The 23,382-nt window shown below is 49.3% G+C and overlaps 1 protein-coding gene and 2 pseudogenes across 1 annotated transcript in view; 2 read left to right on the top strand and 1 right to left on the bottom strand.

Annotated features, from left to right (window-relative positions):
• Positions 1 to 23,382, bottom strand: part of Vang (Strabismus domain-containing protein Vang) — a 213,217-nt gene that overhangs the window by 10,556 nt on the left and 179,279 nt on the right. The window contains exons 4-5 of the mRNA XM_050177609.3: positions 18,382 to 18,462; positions 16,003 to 16,201 (exon numbers count right to left, since the gene is read on the bottom strand). Coding sequence (XP_050033566.1) covers positions 16,003 to 16,201; positions 18,382 to 18,462 — 280 coding nt within the window. The remainder of the gene's footprint in view (positions 1 to 16,002; positions 16,202 to 18,381; positions 18,463 to 23,382) is intronic.
• Positions 2,499 to 5,556, top strand: LOC140218388 (uncharacterized; annotated as a pseudogene).
• On the top strand, positions 5,850 to 7,858 carry LOC140218465 (uncharacterized; annotated as a pseudogene).

Here is a 23,382-nt window from a genome sequence, read left to right as displayed (position 1 = left end):
AATGACATAAATATATGGCGCCGCGAACAAGCCCAAAATGGTCGATGCCGTATATTTGCGGCGCCGTCTGTACGGTTAAAAAGCGCGCATATTTCCTAACTTTTTCATTTCTGGCATGTGCTGCCACTATGTGGGAATACAGGGAATTTTTCTTTTCTCGCGCCTCCCTCTCTCGGTTTTCGTTGCATGGTTTGTTTTAGAGTTAGTTTGCTCTGGCGCGTCTCTATACTACCGCTTGCGTGCTGCCGCACGCGGAGGCAGGCGGCGGTTTGGCTTTTGTTCCACGGGCGGTTTCGTCTCCTTGCACTCGCAAAACTGAGGCTATCTCGTTACTAATCGCTCAAAGGGCAACCGCCTGTTTCTCGCTTGTTTAGTGCTCACAGGGGTGCGCATAGGAAGGATGCCACCGTGCACGCATTTTCTTTTTCTTCTTTTCTTTTTTGGAGATGGTGCGAAAACTAATTGCCTCTGGTTGGCGATAAGATGAAGATTAGCAGAAGTTTGTCACACGTTTTGCTGGTTTGACGGGAACGCAACCACACAGTTTTCTTGAGTGCACTCACCTACACATTTCAATTACGCTATGTACATAACCATTAATGTAAGAGCAGGAACATTTCAGAGTTGCGAAATATTCTCGTGAGCGCAATTTCTACGCTTTGAACTATGCGTATAACAATGCATCAAATTTTTTATTATTATAAGCTTATTTCCTTTTTTATTGTTGTTATTCATGAATAAACAGTACATATACCAACACAAAATATTTTTTTCTCACTTTACGGTCACCCTAAAAAAATTACATAAATTTTTTTAGAAATAGGAGCTAAATAGGTTCCTCAGAAGAATTCGAATCTGCAATAAGTAAATCGACCCTGGACGGTCGCATATGGCGAAAAAAATTGGCCCTCAGAGGGTTAAAGCACTTGCAGAAAGGAATGATATTGTAATAAAACCAGCAGACAAAGGCAGCAGTACTGTAATCTGGTCTATAGAAAAGTACAAGAATGAGGCCTCCAAACAACTCAGCAACCACACCCATTACATAAAACTCTGCTAACCCAACTTCAGACTACAGCAATACTGTGCAAAACACAATAGCAGAGCTCCTGTCAAGGGAACTAATTACATAATCTGAATATCGCGTCATGATGCCCAAGAACAAAGAAGCAGGCCGCTTTTATCTTCTTCCTAAAATACATAAAGTTTCTGTCTAAAAAATGTTTACAGCAGAAATACCAGGTCGGCCTATTGTGTCTAATAACACACCTACCGAGTCACTATCTAAATTCTTAAATCACTACTTGTCAAACATCCCCACCACCCTCCCATCTTTTGTTCAAGACATGCCGCACTTGCTTCGAATTATCGACGGCATCAACGCCAACCACATCCTTTCCGACCGTGCTATTCTAGTCCCTTTGCATGTTTCTGCCTTTTACGCTTATATACCCATGAGTGAAGGAATGGGACCCATATCAAAATCCCTCACAATCAATCTTCATGCGCACAATCCTGAAGTTTACTTGTTGCTCCTTGGGTTAGTTCTCATGCTCAACTATTTCGAATTCGATTCTATTCACTACCTGAAAACTTTCGGCACTAGCATGGGAACACCATTCGCTCCCACGTACGCAAACATTTTTATGGGACAGCTTGAAGCATACCTGTTGAAATCCTACCCTTTAAAACCCCGCACCTGTCTTCGTTACATTGACGACACATTTATAATATAGGAACACAGCACCAGTGTGTTAACAGACATAATTAGCCATTTAAATCGCTTTGACCCAAGTATTAAATTTACTGCTCACCACTCTCCTAATCAAATCAACTTCCTTGACATGACGGTCTATGTAGAAAACGGAAAACTGAGAACGACACTTTACTGAAAGCCTACGGATAGCCAGCAATATTCAGACTACAGCAGTCATCACCCGCGACAGTGCAAGCAAGGAATTTTTGTCAGACAAGCGAAGCAAATAAGAAGAATCTGCAGCGAAGACAACGATTATATCCACCACCTAAATTACTTTAAACCACCCTAGCAGAAAGAAACTATCCACAAGTTGCTCTCGATAGAGCTTATGATGTCGTGTCAAGATTGGAGAAAGAGCCAGAATTGACCAGAATCTGACAGACCGCCAGCCTTTATAACAAAATATTCTAATGCACTTCTAATATTCTAATGACAACGAAGAAGAAGCGCTCGTCCCTAGTCAGAGATCGGCTCCGTGATTGCTAGCCAATTACGCAGTGCTAATTACCTCGAACCAAAGTTTTGCTTGCACCAATGTGTCTGTGAAGGCGAGTGGCATCGACCGATACCAGCTGACCCCAGAGGTGCGTTTTTCTTTGCCACATTTCGTGACTACTTCTACTGCCACTGTGCGAAGGATTGCTAGGCTTAGGCGTGTTCCACGGACACTCGGCCCAACACCGTCGCACCGACAGCAGCCTGCCGTACATCCCGGCGGCTGCCGCTCGTCAGCTCCGAGATGGAGGCGCCCTCTCAAACAACGATGATCGTAGACAACCACATGTGCGTTCAAGTTCAAGGAAAATAGATATCACCCGAGGAATACCACAACGACGCCAGATGGACGCTCGCGGGGGAACGCATGTCAAGGCCGCGCCAGCGGACCCCCCCCAGCGGCAAGCCCGACGGACCCGGCGGGAGTCAAACAAGCACGAGGTCGAAATTCTACAAGAACGTCAGAGCCTTGGCCATCAAGGCAGCACGCATGCCAGCCATGCCACTAGAAGAAAGCAAGATAGTTGTCAGACCCAGAGGGGGACTGGACATCGTCAAGACCGGCACCACCACCGTCGCTGCGGCCATACTCGCTGCGGCCAAGATCACGAGCGAGGAAAGCGCCACGGACACCATCTGCCCCAACACACAACAGAACATCATGGTCGTAAGTACACCGAACGAAGACAACGCGGCAAGGTACGCTAAAATCCAGGAAATATCTATTCAAGGCAAACCCTACGAGGTCAGCGCATATCGCACGGCACCTCACGACACCGTAAAGGGCGTCATCAGAGGCATCCCCATCGACGCGAGCGCCGAAGAGCTCGATAGAAACATCGTCAACGAGAGGAACCCGCTAGCAGTGGCCGCAAAAAGGATTGGAAGCACGACCACTGTGATTGTGGTGTTCCAGGGGCCCAAGGTACCGAACTTCGTCCGATACGGAGTCACCCTGATACCGTGCCGCATCTACAAGAAACAGATCGACGTCTGCCAGCAGTGCGGCCGAGTGGGACACCGCAAGGACGTGTGCCCGACCCCCACAATCAAGACGTGCCTGGCCTGCGGACTCGCGAACCATACAGAAGACCATCGCTCTACCCCAAAATGTCAGTTGTGCGGAGGGGAACACCCGACCGGAGACCGAACGTGCAAGGCGAAATACAAGATCCCCTACGTAGTGCGCAAGCGACAATGGGAGCGCCGACAGGCCGAACGCCAGCTGCTGTCGGAGAGCGATTTCCCGCCACTCGACAAGCCAGCAGATGCGCGAAAGTCAAGGACCTCATCGGAAAACCGCGCGCCCAAATCCAGAGACAGCAGCTGCTGCAAGAGAAGCCTCAGCAGGAAAACATCACCATCACGTGAGCGAGTGAGCTGGGTCGACGCAGCGAAAGGAAACAATATAAGGAACGCACAGAAAATCACCGAAACCACGAAGAAAGAAGATATGAATAAGGTGCGGGAGGCAAATGAGATCCTAAGACAAGAAAACGCGGTGTTGCGAGCGACCATCAACAACCTCACGAAAGAGATCGCCGAGATCTGTCAGTTGCTGCTATGCAACAACGAGCCTCTACAGAGACCCACGCCAAGCACAAGCAAGAGCGAGGAAACGACAACGAACATCCAGCAGAAAGCCATAGAGGAACCAGCACCGAAGAAGCGAGCCGTCGAGGCCACGCGCACGCAAACAGAAAACGATCACATCGACAGACTCGAAGCGAAATTCGAAGCGACATTCAGCAAACTCGAACAGCTAATCACGACAAACATCGCAGCTGTGACAGCACTGAAACAAACAATGGAGACCTACCAAGCCGAGAACAGGAACAGATTCGCCTGCATCGAAAGAACCCTACAGCCAATGGTAAGCCACCCGACGTTTGCGCCCCTCTTCACGCAACATCCACCCAACCAGGGAGCCCCGTACACGCCAACGCAATCATGGCCGCCAACGCAACACCAGCAGCAGCAGGTGTAACCGTGTGGCAGTGGAACTGTCGCGGCTTCGGAAGGAAGAAGGCAGTCATCCAAAAGCACATCTTACATGCCGCGCGCAAGCCAGACGTTATACTACTACAAGAAACACTAACCTACGCACTGTCCCTCCCCGGCTACAGAGTGCACAAGGGACCGCCCGACGACAGAGGCCTGTGCACCCTGGTCAGGAAGGAACTCACGTTCGTCGAACATGAGCTGCAAAGTAATATCAAGATCGAGCACACACTCACCGAAATCATCCCAGGCAAGAAGAGAAAAGGAAGCATATTTCTGCTCAACGTCTACAGCAACCCATCTCAGAGAAAACAGATTCAAGACATTACTGCACAGAGCCAGCACCGCAGCGGGCCGCAACACGCTGATCGCGTGCGGAGACTTTAACGTGATGAACCCTGCCTGGGGCTACAACAAGTACACAGCAAAGGGCCGCAACCTGTACCAAGACGCCACGGAACTCGACTTCACCCTCATCACGGACCCGACACATCCAACGAGAATTGGTAACTCCGAGTTCCGGGACACCACTCCGGACCTCACGTTCATCAAGAACGACATCCGGGGCACAATCACCTGGAGAAACACAGGGACCGACCTAGGCAGCGACCACACCATCGTGGAAATCGGCATACCGGAACACAACGACACCAGCATCAAAACACACAGATGGATAGACTGGGATGCCTTTCGAGACACCAGAAGCCACAAGAGCGATGGTGACGACGAGATCGAAGACATCGACTCGTGGACGGCCGAAATCACCAAGAGCGTACGCGACGCGACGAAAGAGATTGAAACGGGCATGGAGATCGACAAAGTAGACAGCCGGCTTGCGCATCTCATCGAGGCCAAACAGTCGATACTCAATCGCTGGAAGAAACAACGGCTTAACCGCAGATTGAGAAAGAAGGTGGCAGAGCTGAACCGAGCGATCGAGAATCACTGCCGTGCTCTCTGCACGCAACAGTGGAACGAGATCTGCAACGTGGCAGACGGGCAGATGCATAGCGGGAAGACGTGGAACCTGCTGCAGCACCTGCTTGACGAAACCAAGACCAAGTCGCACCAAAGGGACAGACTCGCCAGGCTCATACATCGGGCGGTCTCAGCACACGGCGTCGACGAAGTCACCAGGCGCATTAACGACAAATACCTACCGACTACACCTACCGAACAACACACGCCGTACAGCGGCCTGCCTAACGCGAAGCTCGATCGTGACATCAACGTCGAGGAGGTATGCGTCGCTCTGCACGACCTCAACAGCCGGTCGGCAGCCGGCCCAGACCTCGTCATGAACAAGGCGATCAAGAACCTCAATGACGGCTCGATTGAAAAGCTCGCAAAATACTACAAGTGCTGGAGAGCGGGCGCGCTGCCAAAGCTGTGGAAGATAGCCAAGACCATCCTGATCCCCAAGCCGGGGAAGCCGCCGGACACGGATAACCCCCGGCCCATCTCGCTCACGTCCTGCGTGGGCAAGGTGCTGGAGCACGTCCTGCTCAACAGGTGGCAAGACTACCTGGAACGAGAAGGGCTGTACTCAGCCACTTTGATCGGCTTCAGACAGCACCTCAGCACGCAGGACGCGATGCTGCAGCTCAAACACCAAATCATCTATGATGGCAGCAGCGCCCGCGACAACAAAGCAATCCTAGGGCTCGACCTGCAGAGCGCCTTCGATAAGGTGAAACACTCGGCGATTCTGTCCCAAGTCTCCAAGCTCAACATGGGCGAAAGATCCTACAACTACATCAAGGACTTCCTCACGGACAGGACCGTCGAACTACGAGCAGGCGACCTACAGACGCAAGAGAAGAAGCTAGGGAGCACCGGCACACCGCAGGGATCGGTCATTTCGCCGATGCTGTTCAACCTGGTAATGATCGGGGTGGCCGAAAAGCTCGGGCACATCGAAGACGTCAGGCACACCATCTACGCGGACGATATCACGATATGGGTGACCGGTGGCAGCGACGCCCACATCGAGAGCGCGCTGCAAGCCGCCGTCGACGCAATAGAAGACCAGCTGGAAGGCACCGGACTGAGATGTTCGCCGAGCAAATCGGAGCTTCTCATACTCCCACCTACCAAAAACAGCAGAGGCAATACCAGACAACGCGAACGCGAAAAAATCAGAATCGTCACCAAATCCGGCAACGTGATCCCCGAGGTCGGAAAAATTAGGATCCTAGGCATGGTCATCGAAAAGCACGGAAGAAACAGCGAAACCATCACCCGTCTCAAGGCCAAAGCAGCCAACACGATTCGACTCCTCAAACGAGTCACTTCCCAAAAGGCTGGCATGAGAGAGGAGAGCCTAATTAGGCTCGTCCAATCTTTCGTCATCAGCCACGTCGCGTATGTTGCAGCCTACCACAGATGGCTGCAACACGAATGAAACAAAATCAACGTGCTCATCAGAAGAGCGTACAAGACGGCGCTGGGCCTGTTCGAGTCCACAAGCACGACCTGCTTGTTACAACTCGGGATACACAATACGCTCGAAGAAATAGCCGAAGCGCAACGGACCTCTCAACTGGAGCGGCTGTCCATGACCAAAGCCGGGAGGAAGATACTGGACGATCTGGGAATTAGACGCTCGAACGAGGTGGAGATGAAGCTCCCCGTCCCCGAAGAGGTCCGACGCCAGACCAGAATCGACCCCATACCGAAGAACATGAATCCCGAGTTCAACAAGGAAAGAAGAGCAGCGAGGGCCAAGGGTCTCATCGACCAGCATGGCAACGACGAACACACGTGGTACGTGGATGCGGCCGAATACCAATGGAACGCCTTCGCAGCGGTCGTCATAGAGGCGTCAACCGGCGCCACGGGGATGGCAGCGAGCGTGAGAAGCGCCGGAGCGGAACAAGCGGAGGAGGTAGTCATCGCCCTGGCCATCGCCGACGCAGACTGCCACACGGTGCTGAGTGACTCAAGACAGGCGGTGCGAAACTTCACCAAAGGCCAAATCTGCAGGGAGGCTGAGCGCGTACTGCGAGCGGTAAAACTAGAAGAACAAAAAGTACGACTCAAATGGTTCCCGGCGCACACGGGCGACGTGTCGGAACGCAATGAGAACCATAATGAGACGGCACACGCAGCGGCACGAGCGCTAACCAACCGCGCCCCGGCGACAGACCGTTTGACGTGGTTCGGAACCAAGGACCGCATGACGGATTACAATGAAATCACGAAGGCCTACCACCTGGCTCGCAGGACTCTCCCACCCGCGCACCCGAGACTGAGTCGAGCGGAGGCGGTAGTACTGAGACAGCTCCAGACCGGATCGCTACCGAGCCCGACACTGATGAATCGCATGTACCCCCAGACATATCCGACAGATATGTGCAGAGTCTGCCGGAGGGAGACCGCAGACTACACGCACATCTTGTGGGACTGCGTTAAATATCCAGAAGACGCTAAATCAAGAACACTCCCACCGCGGCTCGAGGCAGCCGCGAAGAGCTACGACCGAGACGATCAGCTCTGAGCCGTCCAGCAGGTCCTCGAGGCGCTCGAAAGCACGGACCCAGCGAGCCGGCAACGGCGAGCGGAGACCTGCGCCGAGTAACGGCAACATCGAGGATGACGTAGGCTCTCGTCGGGGCGCGCGAGCGCCCAACAGCAGGCATAAATAAAGTTGTCTCCAATCCAATCCAATAATGCACTCCCAAACATAAACATCCTACGAAAATACCACTGTTACGTTTCGCCTACAACGCGCGGTAATGCCGGCGCGGATGCAACGGACGCCGGGGCTTCGTTCAAAGCGGCGGACATTTTGGCCCGTTCGACGCCGCCGCAACGCCTCCCCGCCAAGCGTGTCCAAGCGTGTTTCAGTGCCACGTGTCTTCGTGTGTGCGTGTGTGTGTGTGTGCCCACGCTTGTCAGAGCGCGGCAGCCGGGGAGCGGAGCTCCCCAAGTGAGGAGCCAGCAGGTCTGTCCGTCGGCGGGTTGGCGATGCGTCACTACACTCGGTTCAGCAGGTCTCTCGGCTCGACCGTGCGCGCCGTCGTGGGCTCATGCTCCGCCGTGTCGTGGGCTCATCCCGTGACCTTCCTTCTGGCCCGCGACGCCGAGAGTATAAGAGCAGCTGCCCCCGGACGCCAGGAGGGAGGCTCCGATTTGTACTGTTGAGTTACGTGCTCTCCCGTCTCTCCACTTCAGTCGACCTGACCGGCCGCTCTTTTGCTATGTTAGAATAAACAAGTTGTTCTGTTACCAGTCTTCTCATGCTTTGCCGGGACCTTCGGATGCTTCCAGTGCCCCAGGCCGCCAGGCCAACGCTACCCTTGGGGCTTGCGACCCATTGGCAATAACGGGCGTCAGCACCGAGACCCCAACAGCTGGTTGCCAGCGGTGAGATCGCAACAACGGAGGCCAGCAGCGAAGAGATGCGGTTGACTGTATGCTGAGCAGCACAACGACCATCCGGGAGCAGTGCAACGAGCCCTGTGTGATGACTGGTTGCCTGCAGCGGAACGACTGCGCTGAATTCTTGGCTGCAAGGTTTGGTGAGTGCGGGACTTTCTTCTTCTGAGTTTTGCCAGGCTTTTGTTAGTGTTAGAAACAGAGCTGGTAATTGTGGTTGTCGTTGCTGCCGGGTTAGTTTGCGGCAAGACAATAGTAGGCAGTAGAGAAAGCAGCATTCAGAGCAGCCATGGATTTGAAGTCGTTGCGCAAACCGAAATTGCTGGAGCTTGCAAGAGAGTTGGGTCTGGATGTCTCAAACTCAGAAAACCAGAACTGCTAAGGGCTATTCTTGAGTTAGAAGCTGAGGATGACGAGCTGTCGGAATGCCTTGAGACCATTGAGGAGAGGGAGACGGCAAAAAGACAGGAGCGCGAACTTAAAGAGCAAAAAGAGAAACAGGAGCGCGAACTCAAAGAACAGAAAGAGAAAGATGAGCGTGAACGAAAAGAACAGAAAGAAAAAGAAGAGCGCGAACACGCTTTGGAAATGAAGCGTCTCGAGTTAGAGATGGAACGCGCTCGTAATGGAAGTCAGGCACACGGTGCAGGAGAACGAGTATTGTTCAAAATGACTGACCTGATGCGGCCGTTTAAGCTTGGAGAGGACATTGGTTTGTTCCTGGTTAACTTTGAGCGAACGTGCGAGAAGCAGGGGTTCTCTCGGGAAACGTGGCCACAGCGCTTGCTCACTTTGCTACCCGGCGAGGCGGCCGACGTAGTCGCTCGCTTGAATAGAGAGGAGGCAGAGGATTTCGACAAAGTGAAATCGAGTCTGCTAAAAAAGTACAGGCTGTCAGCGGAGGCGTTCCGTCGGAAGTTTCGGGAAAACGAGAAAGGCAGAAGTGAGTCATATACAGAGTTTGCGTACAGGCTAATGTCAAACATGCAGGAGTGGCTCAAAGAAGAGAAAGCGTTTGGTGACCACGAGAAAGTTCTGCAGTGTTTCGGGCTAGAACAGTTTTATAGTCGGTTACCTGAGAACGTGCGGTACTGGGTCTTGGATAGGCCAGACGTTAGTACGGTGGCTAGAGCCGCTGAGTTAGCCGAGGAGTTTGTGACGCGTCGGGCTCGTGGAGCTAAGGACGGTCAAAAGGGTGAATTTGGCTCCAAGTTTGAGAGGCCGAAGTTCACACCCATGAGAGCAAAGGGGGACACACGTAGTTCGGATGCGAGTGAAAGCAGTCCGACCGAACGTACGGAGACGGCGGCAACCGAAGCCGAACGCAGAAAGCGGTTCGAGACGAGGCAAGCGCGCGTTTGTTATACGTGCCAGAAGCCGGGTCACTTTTCGGCGCAGTGTCCAGAAACAAAAACAAAAGTCGTGTTTTTGTCTTTATGCAGCACTGACGAGAACATGAAGCTTCTCGAGCCTTACATGCGAGACCTCCTCGTGAACGGGAAAGAGTGCCGAGTGCTTCGCGATTCCGCAGCTACAATGGATGTAGTTCACCCCTCTTACGTAGAACCCGATATGTTCACGGGCGAGTGCGCATGGATCAAGCAAGCAGTGGAAGCTCATAGCGTGTGTCTGCCGGTAGCAAAAGTGCTTATTGAAGGACCTTTCGGAGCACTTGAGACGGAGGCCGCAGTGTCATCTATGCTGCCCCCCCAGTACCCGTACTTATTTTCGAACAGGTCCGATCACCTCCTGCGCGAGAAGGGGCTTTTGTTTGGTGAGGCTAGCGTTCAGGCCTTAACCAGATCGAAGGTTCGGGAGCTCGCTGCAAAGGCGGTAGTTGCGGGGCCGACGTTGTTGAACGATGAAAAAGGGTCAGAGGCGCAGCAAGCTGGTATTCAGAGCACGCCCGAACTGAATAAAATTGAGCCTGTAGCGTTAAAGGCACCAGATACTGGAGAGGAAAATCCCAACACGGGAAAGTTAGAAGAGCTGTCTCCAGATTTGCTCATCGCGCCTACGTCAGACGGACTTAACAGGTTGCTAAAAGTCAGCCGGTCGGCTTTGATAGCCGAGCAAAAGAAGGATGGCAGCCTAGAAAACATACGCTGCGTTATCAAGGAAGGTATCGCCAAGAAAAATGCTCGCTTTGTGGAAAGAGGTGGGGTCCTGTACCGGAAGTATCTAGACCGCAGGGGAGTGGAGTTCGATCAGCTGATCGTGCCTCAATGCTATCGTCAGGATCTGTTGCGCTTGTCGCATGGGGGTTCGTGGTCCGGACACCTAGGAGTTAAGAAAACTAAGGACCGTCTCTTGCAAGAGTACTATTGGCCAGGGTGTTTTCGGGACGCAGACCACTTTGTGAAGACATGCGACACCTGTCAGCGGGTGGGCAAGCCAGGGGACAAATCGAGGGCGCCGTTGAAGTTGGTACCTATCATTACGGAGCCTTTTAGACGGCTCGTTATTGATACAGTGGGACCTCTGCCGGTAACAGCCACGGGGTACCGACACATTTTGACTGTGATCTGCCCAGCGACAAAGTTCCCTGAAGCAGTGCCGCTTAAAGAACTCAGCTCAGTTGAGATAGTCAATGCACTACTGTCCATATTTGCGCGAGTTGGTTTTCCTGCAGAAATCCAGTCAGATCAGGGTACAGTGTTTACTAGCGCTTTGACGACAGCCTTTCTCGAAAGGTGCGGGGTAAGGCTGTTACACAGCTCAGTGCACCACCCCCAGTCGAATTCCGTTGAGAAGCTCCACTCCGTCATGAAGCGCGTGTTGAGAGCATTGTGTTTTGAACATCAAACTGACTGGGAGCTGTGTCTGCCTGGAGTGATGTTTGCATTAAGGACCGCGCCGCATGCGGCTACGGGGTTTTCGCCAGCTGAGCTGGTGTACGGTCGCTCGCTGCGATCTCCGCTTCGCATGCTTCGAGAATCATGGGAAGGCAGGGGCGACGACCCAGTCGTGGTAGAGTACGTGCTTAAGCTCCTCGAACGCTTAAGAAGGGCACAGGAGTTGTCAGGTGAAGCAATGGCAGAGGCCCAGCAGAGGGCCAAGGTTTATTATGATCGGACAGCCAGGGCCCGTCGTTTTGAGGTGGGCGATGAGGTCATGATATTGCGCACATCGCCAAAGAACAAACTCGACGTGCAGTGGGAGGGCCCAGCACGGATTGTTCAAAAACTGTCGGACGTTAACTACGTGGTGAGTCTGCCAGGAAAGCGGAAAGCACAGCAAGTTTACCACTGTAATCTGCTCAAACCCTATAAGCAACGGGAAGCAGTGGTGTGCATGATGGTAAACGTTCCCGAAGAGCTTCCGGTCGAGCTTCCGGGACTAGGCTCAGTGACGAACAGGAAAGACACCGATCAAGTCATTAGTGACTTAATAAGTAAAGCATCGCTGTCGCCTGAGCAGAAAACCGAACTACACCAGCTCTTACAAGAGTTTCAAGGTCTGTTCTCTGAGAGGCCTGGTAGGACTTCTGTCCTTACTCATGACATAGAACTTACCTCCCCAGAGCCAGTACGATCCAAGGCGTACCGGGTGTCACCCCGCCAGAGCGATATTATGGAGGCTGAGGTAAAGAAAATGCTACAGCTCGGTGTTATTGAAGCGGGTGAGAGTGATTATACCTCCCCTTTGATTTTAGTTGAGGTACCGGGCAAGGAACCTCGTCCTTGCGTCGACTACCGCAGGCTTAATTCCATCACTAAGGATCAAATTTATCCGATCCCTAACATCGAGGAGCGCCTTGAGAGAGTGAGTAGCGCTCAGTTTATTTCCACCCTAGATCTTGTCAGGGGTTATTGGCAGGTTCCACTTACAGAAGAGGCTAGTAGGTATGCGGCGTTCATTTCACCAATGGGGACATTCCGTCCTAGTTTTGAGTTTTGGTTTGAAGAACGCGCCATACTGCTTTTCAAGCCTCATGGATAAAGTGTTGCGGGGACAGCAAGAATTCGCTTTACCGTATCTAGACGACGTAGCGATATTCTCCGCATCCTGGCCTGAGCATATGGCGCACTTGCGGGCAGTGCTAACCCGCCTGCGCGATGCGGGCTTGACAGTCAAGGCTCCCAAGTGCCAGTTAGCACAGGCCGAGGTTGTCTACCTCGGACACGTGATTGGTCGGGGTCGTCGCCGCCCCTCTGAAATAAAGGTGGCCGCTGTGCGAGACTTCCCGCAACCGCGCACGAAGACCGATATTCGGTCGTTCTTAGGTGTCGCGGGCTACTATCAGAGGTACATCGCCAGGTACTCTGATATCGCGGCTCCCTTGACGGATGCTCTAAGAAAGACAGAGCCGCAAACAGTCGTCTGGGATGAGACGAAGGAAAGAGCTTTTAGCGCCCTAAAGAGCGCCCTAACAAGCCAGCCTGTGCTACGATCGCCCGACTACACAAAAGGGTTCGTTGTTCAGTGTGATGCTAGTGAGCGAGGCATGGGCGTTGTACTGTGCCAACGGGAAAATGGAGAAGTAGAACACCCCGTCCTGTATGCTAGTCGTAAGCTGACGAGTCGTGAGCAGGCGTATAGCGCCACCGAGAAAGAGTGTGCGTGTATCGTGTGGGCCGTTCAGAAATTCTCATGTTACCTAGCCGGCTCGAGGTTTATCATTGAAACGGATCACTGCCCTCTCCAATGGCTGCAGACCATCTCTCCCAAAAATGGCCGCCTCCTGCGCTGGAGCCTCGCTTTGCAACAATATTCCTTTGAGGTGCGTTACAAAAAGGGGAGTCTCAACGGTAACGCCGATGGCTTAAGTCGAAGCCCCTAACGTGGGAATCAGCCTCAAAATTGCTTGTTACTGATGTTTTTCTTCCTGAGGCAGGATTTTTAACCTATTGCTTTCGTGTAGTGTTTCAAAGTGATGATGTGCTTTCTAGTGCAATTTTCCGATTTGTGGATGCGTTCTGAGTGCTGCTAAACTACTGTAAGGAACTAGGCAGCAGTATAAAAGGGGAAAGAGCCTGGCAGGGCTTAGTGAGGGTTGTGCCGTGCTTGCTGACTGAGCGGTTGACTTTCGGCGTAGTTCTAACGCTTGCCGGAAACGAGAACAAAAATGTCAACTCTCCCGAAGTCACTTTGCAGTGTCCTGTGTGAACGTGAACGTGAGAACGAGGCCTTCTCTGTGCGCTGCGCTCAAGAAACGCCAAAGGACGCCCGACTTCGGTTATGAGCATCATCGAGCGACATCCCTCCGGACAGCGGATGCAGTCCCCTGACCTTCGGGATCTCCTTCCCCCGGCGGGGCGGTCTGTTACGTTTCGCCTACAACGCGCGGTAATGCCGGCGCGGATGCAACGGACGCCGGGGCTTCATTCAAAGCGGCGGACATTTTGGCCCGTTCGACGCCGCCGCAACACCTCCCCGCCAAGCGTGTCCAAGCGTGTTTCAGTGCCACGTGTCTTCGTGTGTGCGTGTGTGTGTGTGTGTGCCCACGCTTGTCAGAGCGCGGCAGCCGGGGAGCGGAGCTCCCCAAGTGAGGAGCCAGCAGGTCTGTCCGTCGGCGGGTTGGCGATGCGTCACTACACTCGGTTCAGCAGGTCTCTCGGCTCGACCGTGCGCGCCGTCGTGGGCTCATGCTCTGCCGTGTCGTGGGCTCATCCCGTGACCTTCCTTCTGGCCCGCGACGCCGAGAGTATAAGAGCAGCTGCCCCCGGACGCCAAGAGGGAGGCTCCGATTTGTACTGTTGAGTTACGTGCTCTCCCGTCTCTCCACTTCAGTCGACCTGACCGGCCGCTCTTTTGCTATGTTAGAATAAACAAGTTGTTCTGTTACCAGTCTTCTCATGCTTTGCCGGGACCTCCGGATGCTTCCAGTGCCCCAGGCCGCCAGGCCAACGCTACCCTTGGGGCTTGCGACCCATTGGCAATAACGGGCGTCAGCACCGAGACCCCAACACCACCTAATATTATCAAGTAACGAGCATCTGAGAAAAGCATTCCCGGATGTACCTAGAGTTACCTATCGCTGCAACAGAAACTTTAAAGACATGTTAGTGGACACAAAAGTCAGCCAACAGCATTCCCCGTAATAAAAGCATGTTCTCGCCCCAGGTGCAAAAACCTGCAGACACCTTCATAGTGACACTAAAATTAAAAGCGCCACAAATAGTTATACACAGAAAGTCAAAACTAGCTTTACTTGTACAAGTTCAGAGGTGATTTATATGCTTGTATATTCCTTCCGTAAAAAAACAATATATTAGCGAAATGGGACAATCAATGAACGTCAGATTAAATGAACATTGCACAGACGCAGCTAAAAAGCTTCTCAAAGCCATCACCGAGCATTTCAACCAACCAGGTCATAACTTTGGTGAACTTAAACTCTACATCTTACAGTCAAATTTCTGTTCTGAACGAGAAAGAAAATACAGAGAATCATACCTTACCCAGAAGTTCAGGACGTTGCAACCAATAGGCATAAATGTTTCAAAGGGAGATATTTAGAATCTATTCGCTATGCTAAATTTCAAGCTACAGGCAACAACACTTAGTTTGGTTGCTTAGTGTTTTTTTTCCTTTTCCTGTTTCTTTTTTCCTTTTATTTATTTATTTACTCCATTCCAGTATAATTTTTCAAGATTGTTTTTTTCACAAGCACCGGTTTCTGCTGCTCCTTTTATTATCTCTTTCAGAGACACGATAGGCCACGACCACCAGCGAAGCAGATAATGGAGGGGTGCTGTGCATGCCGTTGACACACCAGCTGACACATGGCCATTGACACGTGGGTGACAGACGGTCACCGGCCTTTTGCACAGCACTTTTTTATTCTCAATTGTACACTCTCGCCACTAACACGCCTTTGCTCTTTGCCACAGCCACCCGCCTTACCTCCTCTACCCTTTAGAAGAGCCCCACCTGTATACATATACTGTGGTGAGGAAAGCACATGTCGCCTTGAAAAAGACAAGTCCACTTGTCGAAACCTTGGCTCACGCTTTCCCCTTGTTCTTGTTTTGCTCATTGTCATGCACACACAATGCCACCTTTCGAGTGGTGGCGTCACAGATGGCACACACCCTGCACAGGCTTGCTGAATGAGCAACTTGAGCAATAGTGCAGTGGCTAACAAGTCTGGCTCCCATTCACACCTTGCCGTGGTAGCATGTCTTCTGCACCGAATAGGTATTAGTGAGTAAGCTCATTTTCCTTGCACATATGGTGAGCAACTTGTACTGTCTTCTGGATTTCCTCTGGTTTCTATCATCTTTACTTTAGATCTTATTACCTTTCTATTCAGTATTTAGGTGTTAACTATGTACCTTGTGCATTCCCCCTTTTAAGTGTGCTTGCGTGGTGAAGTGAAGCTGCCGTGAGTCTCAATGCAAACGAATGTTCTTGGCACGTACCATTTTCATCTTGCATCCGCTTGATGTGAGTAAATGCCTCTTCAGCTGCTGAAATAAGCCTGGCCCTGCGCTTCCGCACCCTCCGCTCATACTCGTACTCCTCGTAAAACCGATCATTGTGGCCTGATCGCCGTCCAGGCAGAACTGTCTGGTTTAGTGGAGCTTGGTCTTCTTCTGCGACACCATCAACATCGTAGACCTGCAAACATGAGAATAACACATTTCATTACAAGTGCTTTTTTTACTCCTGTACAACCACTTGTGGAGACCTAACTGTACATGCTCCCTCTGGCGCTAACAGATTCAGTGTTATTTAAAAATAACTGCATAGCTGAAGTGGTTTCCAAAAACTCATTTCAAGTGCAAACAAGCAAGCAACAGAAAAAGAGGGAAGAGAGAGCAAGAAACATACCTGACAAGATATGCCTAGCTACATCTTTCAAATTTGAACAAATTTGTCAGGGCTGCTAGTCTTCAATGACTTCATTTGGGGGAACTTTGACTTCGGTGTGGGATGACATCTGGTATGATGCCTCACTGGAGTGACAGGAATTCTGTTTTCTCCTTGCCCAATTAATTTAATCATTGCTTCAAGTTGTCAATTATTCTGGCCTTGCTCTGCAATCTCACAGACTCCTGGTTAGCTCACACAGTAGAGTGACGATCTTGGAATAGCATTGGCAACAAGTTCGGTTCCCAGACCAGGATGAATTTTTCTTTAACTGCAAAGCTCTCTGAGAAACCAGCACAGGTTTCCTTTTCTTCTTTGTGCTGCTGACAGGTGGATTACAATTTTTTTCCATAAAACAGTGCTTCTTTACCTTGAGGATTTTTGCTATGATGGTTTGCCTTAGCCAATCAACATCCACCGAAAGCAATTTCAGCAAAAGTAATAAATCAAGAATACATGTATATATGTTCTCTGTCTCTAAAAAATTAAAAGTGCAAACTTTGTGAAAGCAGGAAAACCTGAATCCATGTTACGGAATGTCTGTTTCCAAAGAAATATAGATTGTGTGCTGAGTGGCTAAAGCAATGAAAGCGAACACAGAAGGACTGGAAAGCAGGCAAGTTTGTTGTGGATCCATAGCCGTACTACAGCACATACTATACTTCCACTACTATATTACTACAGTGGACGCCCTATCTTTACATCTCTCTTTTTTCTGTGTTCTGTGGCGCTGCCCACGCACAGTAATGAATGTGAGCGCAATGAGAAATTTGTGAGAGTGATCACAACCTCTGAAAGTTTAATTTCATATTGTGCAAGTGTCAACTGCCTTGATAGAAGGTAATAAACTGAACAATATAATGGAATTCTTTCAAACATTGCAACAAGACACCTTTTCCATTAATCACACAAACTTAAATAAAAAGCAACGTTATAATGACGCTGGATAGGCCTTAACTGCAACCCCAACAAGTTGACATTGTCACACTGCAACATTTTTATATAGTGGCTGATGTACACAAACTCACAGATGGAAGAATTATATTGTTACTTTGAAGATGGGAACAAGTATAAAATTTGGGCAAAATGTTGAAGAAATCGAGCAGCGGTGCGCTGAGGCAACACACAGTGGCATTGGTTTCCAGCAAGACAGAAAGTATAAGTGCTGTAATATTCCGCATGAAATAAATAAATAAATGAATAACATAGACAAAACGAGAAGTTACTCCTTTTTCTCCCCTACACTTGTGGCACTGGAATAGAACATAGTGAATCGTGCTCAAATCAAAACCACAAGCAAAATGAGAATGAAGAGAGAGAGAGAGAGAAGGGAAGACGGAAAGGCAGGGAGGTTAACCAGACTGAGTCCAGTTTGCTACCCTACACGCGGGGAGGGGAATGGGGAGTGAAAGAGGGAGAGAGAGAACTTAGGTGTAGGATGTCTATAGTCGGGCACTCAAGTCTGTTGCCCTCAGGTAGCGAAAAAGCGCTCGAACTGCTTTCCACGATGGCCACTGTGAGGTTCTTGTCACCAACTTCAGCTACGAACACCGGCACCTTTTCCCCGGTACTGTCATCGCCTACACCGACCCAATCGCCGATGTCACTGAGTGTTTTGTTTCCGAGGCAATCGGCACTGCTGAAGCACCTCTACGCAACGTCGACATCGTGGAAGAATGAAGAAGCATAATACACACATGGGCTGCTTGGTTCACGACTTCCAGCGTGTGCCATTCACGACATGGTTCACGAACAAGACTTAAGCAGAAAACAGCACAAACAGGACGCATGGAAGGGATACAGCACGGTGCCGTCGTCTGTCCCTTCCTTAATTATGTCCAGTTCTTTTGCTATGTTTTGTGCTTCATAATGAAGAAGCAGTCTTAATTCCTTTCTGACTTGATGGTGCAAAGGGGAAATTAACTTGCCTTGAAAGCCTGCTGCTGCTGTTGTTGCTTTCGGTGGCGACTTGGAACAGTTTCCAGGTAAGGGTTGTAAATCGGAAAATCCTGCATTATGAAAAGAGAAGCTCAGGTTCCAGAAGTACAACAAAGCACACGGCAAAGTTCAAAATTGTATGTATGTATGTATGTATGTATGTATGCGTGTATGTATGTATGTATGTATGCATGTCCGTGTGCATGCGGGTGTGTGTGTGTGTGTGTGCATGCTTTATTTTCACAAAACAAAATACAGTATTGTAGAGAGAAAATTGAGAAAATAACTGCTCATGGCAGAAGTGCCAGCCCCAAATACCCATAACACAAGAAGAGCAGCAGACCATAAACAATGTTTTTGTAATTGCTTACAATTCAAGCACTATAACATACCATGCATAAATATCACAGATTAGAAAAACAAATCAAGATGCATAAAATAAAGAAGGAAAGAGAAAAAAAAAGCACTTCCTAACCTAAGAAAAGCACTTCCTAACCTAAGTTGTATGCATACAACTCGCATACAAGAGAAAAAAGCAAGAATATCAGGTGGAAAACAAGACACAATATCAATTTCATTAACAAGAAGATCATTTAGAAACTAAGGTAGCCTGGAGCACAACATTTGAAATTCATAGTTAGTGTGTGATTGTGGTATGTGCCGATACTCTGGATTTCTTGTATTGTAGGGAGCTTCATGTTGCTTCAAGTTAGCCATACAAGTAATGTCGTTTATACATTTTTTCTGCTCATTTTTATATGCAAGTACCAAACAATACTTAAAAGGGGCCTTGGCTTTCGGTCTCTTAAGTTCATAAAATAAAGATGCTGAAGAAAAACCATATGGTTTGTTACAAATAGCGTGATAAACCTTCTTTTGCAGAATGTGCAATCTGTTAATTCAGTTCTAGATTGTACCCCGACAAGACAACAATAATTTAAATGGTTCAGAAAAAATGAGTGATGTATTAAGTATTTAGTAGAATGAGAAAAGCAGTTTAAGGAATAAAGAATTTTTGGTATGAGAAAAATGCACCGAGAGATCCTACAATTTATACAATTTCAATTTTAGTGTTGTCCATTATTCAATCTTCCTTGAAAGTAATTTATATGTTCTTAGTGCAAAATAACAGAACTTTAGACTTTTCCAAAATAATAGTCAAACCATTATCAAGTGACCATGTGTGCAGTTTATTCAAAAGTTCATTAGCTCTCGTAACCAATTTGGTAGGGCAGCTAGATGAAAAGAACCATGTAGTGTCATTGGCATAGACTACATAGCACGGATCACCATCAATGTTTGCTGGATCATTAACAAAAATATAGACCTGCATGATCTAGTCAAATCACGGCTTATTTACAAACTACTACAGTTATGTGCAGTTACGTGAATAACCTAACCAAACTTATATACCATAAGCAGCTACTACGCTTCAACAGAATTGCTGACAAACCTTTGTGTAATATTGTACAACTGTGATCAAGAGTCGTCAACCAAGGAAGGTTGCTGGAGCCAACGTTCTGACCAGGGAGTCTCATTTTCGTTAGGTTAGGGCAAGCAACCTGACGAAGACAAGGCCCCTTCTCAAAACATTCGCTCCACTGACATTTATTGTTCTACAAGAGTTGCACATTTAAACCCTCCGCTTTCCTGTTAACTTCTGCCTTGTCTTGGACTGCAAAACTGTGGCAGGTTGCAACTGACAATCAGCCAAACCTTGGCTAACGAGGCCCACATAACTGGGAGATGAGCAAAACAAAAACAAGGTAAACGCGGGAGCCAATGTTACGATAAGTGGGCTTGTCTTTTTCAAGGCCCTGAAGAAGGCAAGTCCACTTGTCGAAACGTTGGCTCTCGCTTTGTTTGGCTCTCGTTTTGCTCATCGTCTTGAATTTGCATCTACCGCCTTCCCCATGTTTTCCCCACATAATTGGGGTTATAGAAATGCATTCAGCTTATCAGATGCTTAGCTTAGCTGAAATTACCCAAAATATAAGGCAATGCAAAGTGAAAGAGTACTGTTTAATAAACCAGGCATGGAGCACACTAAGGTAAAGAAGGAACAGCAAGAAAATAAATTATACAGCACTCCGCAAATAACTTCCTTAATTTACGCACAATGCAGTATCAAAAGGAAGCACCAGCCATTTATATTAGTTGCTGTAGTTTTCATCACTTGTGCAACTGCTCTAAACGGAGTGTGCCTAGTGTTTGTGAAAAAAGGTTAACGGCCCTCATGGTAGCAAGAATTCAAGCCATGACCAGTACATTCTTTTAGCTAAACGTTTGATGTGCAAGTGCTTTTGCAACTCAGTGTTGCCTCTCCAAGTCAGGAGGATTGACTAAATAAGTGGTGAGGTTTAACACATAAAACCAATGCAAGGCTTACAAGCGTCCCTGTGGCAGAGCAGCGTGAATTGATTTTGACTGCTTGGGGTTTTTTACCACGCAGCCAAAGGTCTCGTTACATGAATGCCTTTGCTTTTTGCCCCTGTGGCTTTAAGAAGTGCACTACCCTTGGTTAAACATTTTCATGCCTATTGCCTGCAGCAGTCATTATATTGTACCAACTGTCAAATTCTGATCATTCCTCCCTGAATTCTCAAGAACAAAAGAAACACATTTGTTTGTGCAGTACTGTACTGGTGAGAGAGAGGGTGATTGTGGGGAGGAAGAGGCATTATTTTCTGCAGCCCTTTCAAGAGCACAGATCAGCATGAATGAATTCCATGCAGCATTGTTTTCCACCACCTCGGGGGTGGCTTCCCATACGCAAGAGGCTGACAGATATTTTAGTATAATAGCTCATTTTGAAGAGGGCACAAATGGATTTGAGCATTCTGAATGAACAAGTGATCATAACAATACGCGTCGCACTGGAGTGCATAACAATGCAGGGAACCCAGAAGATTTAAAAAATATAGGTGTGCGTGTGGCTTCCTGCACCATTCTCATTCAAAAGCTGAGATGACTCTCGGCGACCTCACATGTGGAATTTCCCACAATCTCAATATTTCATATGCCAAATTATCAATCATCCATGTGTAGCGACGGTCGAGTAAAAGTCACTCAAATATATATACTGTCGACGACCTCCTTTTCTCTTGCTACATGTCCCGCAAGTTCACGACGGCTTACCACCCACAGACAAACAGACTTACCGAGCATCTCAACTGTACACTCACGGACATGCTCTCAATGCACGTGTCCGACGATCACTGGGATTGGGATTTCACCTTACCCTTCGTGATGTTTGCATACAATTCGTCGCGTCACGATATCACTGGTTTTTCTCCGTTCTATCTACTATATGGCCGTGACCCACTCCTACCTCTTGACTCGCTGCTCCCTTCTGATGCCAATACTACCATGTCCTATGCGCACGACGCCATTGTTCGCGCGGCCACAGCATGTCGCGTTGCCCGTGACCATCTTCTGGCGTCTCGGACTATCCAAAAGCATCGTTACGACAGTCGTCGTCAGGACGTTCATTTCAGCCCTGGGTCACTTGACCTGCTTTGGGTACCCTCCCATTGCATCAGCCTTTGCGAAAAACTGCTGCCGCAATACATCGGGCCATACCGAGTTCTTCGCCAAGTCACCAGCCTCACATATGAGATATCGCCTGTGACTTCGACGTCTTCTACCCCTCCAAGAACTAATATTGTGCACGTTTCGAGACTAAAGCCCTATAACTCGCCCACTGATTCGACACCCTAGGAAGCCTCGACATGATGCTTCTGCCACCGGGGGTTAATGTCACGTACGAGTCTGTGCCGCTGTGAACAAAAGGACATTGGGAGGTGAAGAGGAGGTTGAAGTGTCTCGACGATTGGTAGATGGTGTTACTCTGTGTTGTGACTTCGGGGTGGAGGACAAAAGACGGACTCGTTCCGTAGACGAGGAAGAAACGAAAAACTTTATACAATATTTACAGATAGTGAATAATAGCGTACAGGTAGCAGTAGGAGCGCATCAGACTGACTCGCTGCAAGCGACTCTCTGTCCTTACGCCGGTTCTCCCTTAAATCCCTTCGGTGACCTCTCGTGAGCAGGAACTGGCTTGGGCGAATTCTCGTCGGCAGGAAACAGGTGGGGCAGGGTGATGACCTCGCCCGCATCGTATTCTTGATTCGTCGTGGAGAAATGGGAGCTTTCGTCGCCTCATGGTAGCCATGTGATGCATGTAGTATGGTAGCTCCCGTCGCCTCGTGGTCACAACACCTGGCTACTGAGCTACAACCTTCTAACTGTATATATTGTAAATAGATATATTTTCTCCCCGTAACAATATATGTGTGTGTGTATGTGTGTGTGTGTGTGAGACACGAGCAGGGGATTGCAGACGGAAACAAACATGGTCGCCCGAACACTGCCTTTATTCTTCTCTTCGTCTACCTCTTTCTCTTCTAGTGCACCGTACAGTCTTTACAAACAACATACGAGGGAACTAGGAGATGCTGATAAATAAAAAATAAAGATGGGCAATTAGTCTAATTTCCCACAATATTTCGGTAACCTTATCGACTTCATGGAAAAGTGCTGCTGTCTGACCACGTCTAACACAGTTCTGGTGGGCGAGGCTGGCTGTAGCGTACCGGGCGACATATGAGTGCCCTGCATATGAATACCACTGGTGTCACACCGTGTGCCACTGTCGCAAATGAATGAGGCAGGCGTGCCACGTAGCATCGGTAGATCAGCTTATAGTGGATGACTTTAGGGACCGAATGGTACATGGTGTGACCTATACTTGTGTCATGTCTGTTATTTTGACCTCTGTCCACTTGTCGCAGCTGGTAGACATGTGCTGCTGCTTGGTTCGATGGTTGTTGGACTATCTTAGTCGAAAACAGCCCGTATCCTTTGCATCGTATTGTGTGGCTTCGCCGTTGAAGTTCTCAGCGACACAGTCGTGATCATTGCCAGTCATCTTCGGCGATGTTTATTGCTGGGAAAATGTTCATTGTTCAGTTCTGCTTGGGTTGTGT

Source organism: Dermacentor andersoni, chromosome 5 (genome assembly GCF_023375885.2).
Source record: "Dermacentor andersoni chromosome 5, qqDerAnde1_hic_scaffold, whole genome shotgun sequence".
In the NCBI taxonomy this organism is placed as follows: Eukaryota; Metazoa; Arthropoda; class Arachnida; order Ixodida; family Ixodidae; genus Dermacentor; species Dermacentor andersoni.
Note: the sequence above shows the minus strand (reverse complement) of the source record. Positions and strands in the feature narration are given on the sequence as shown.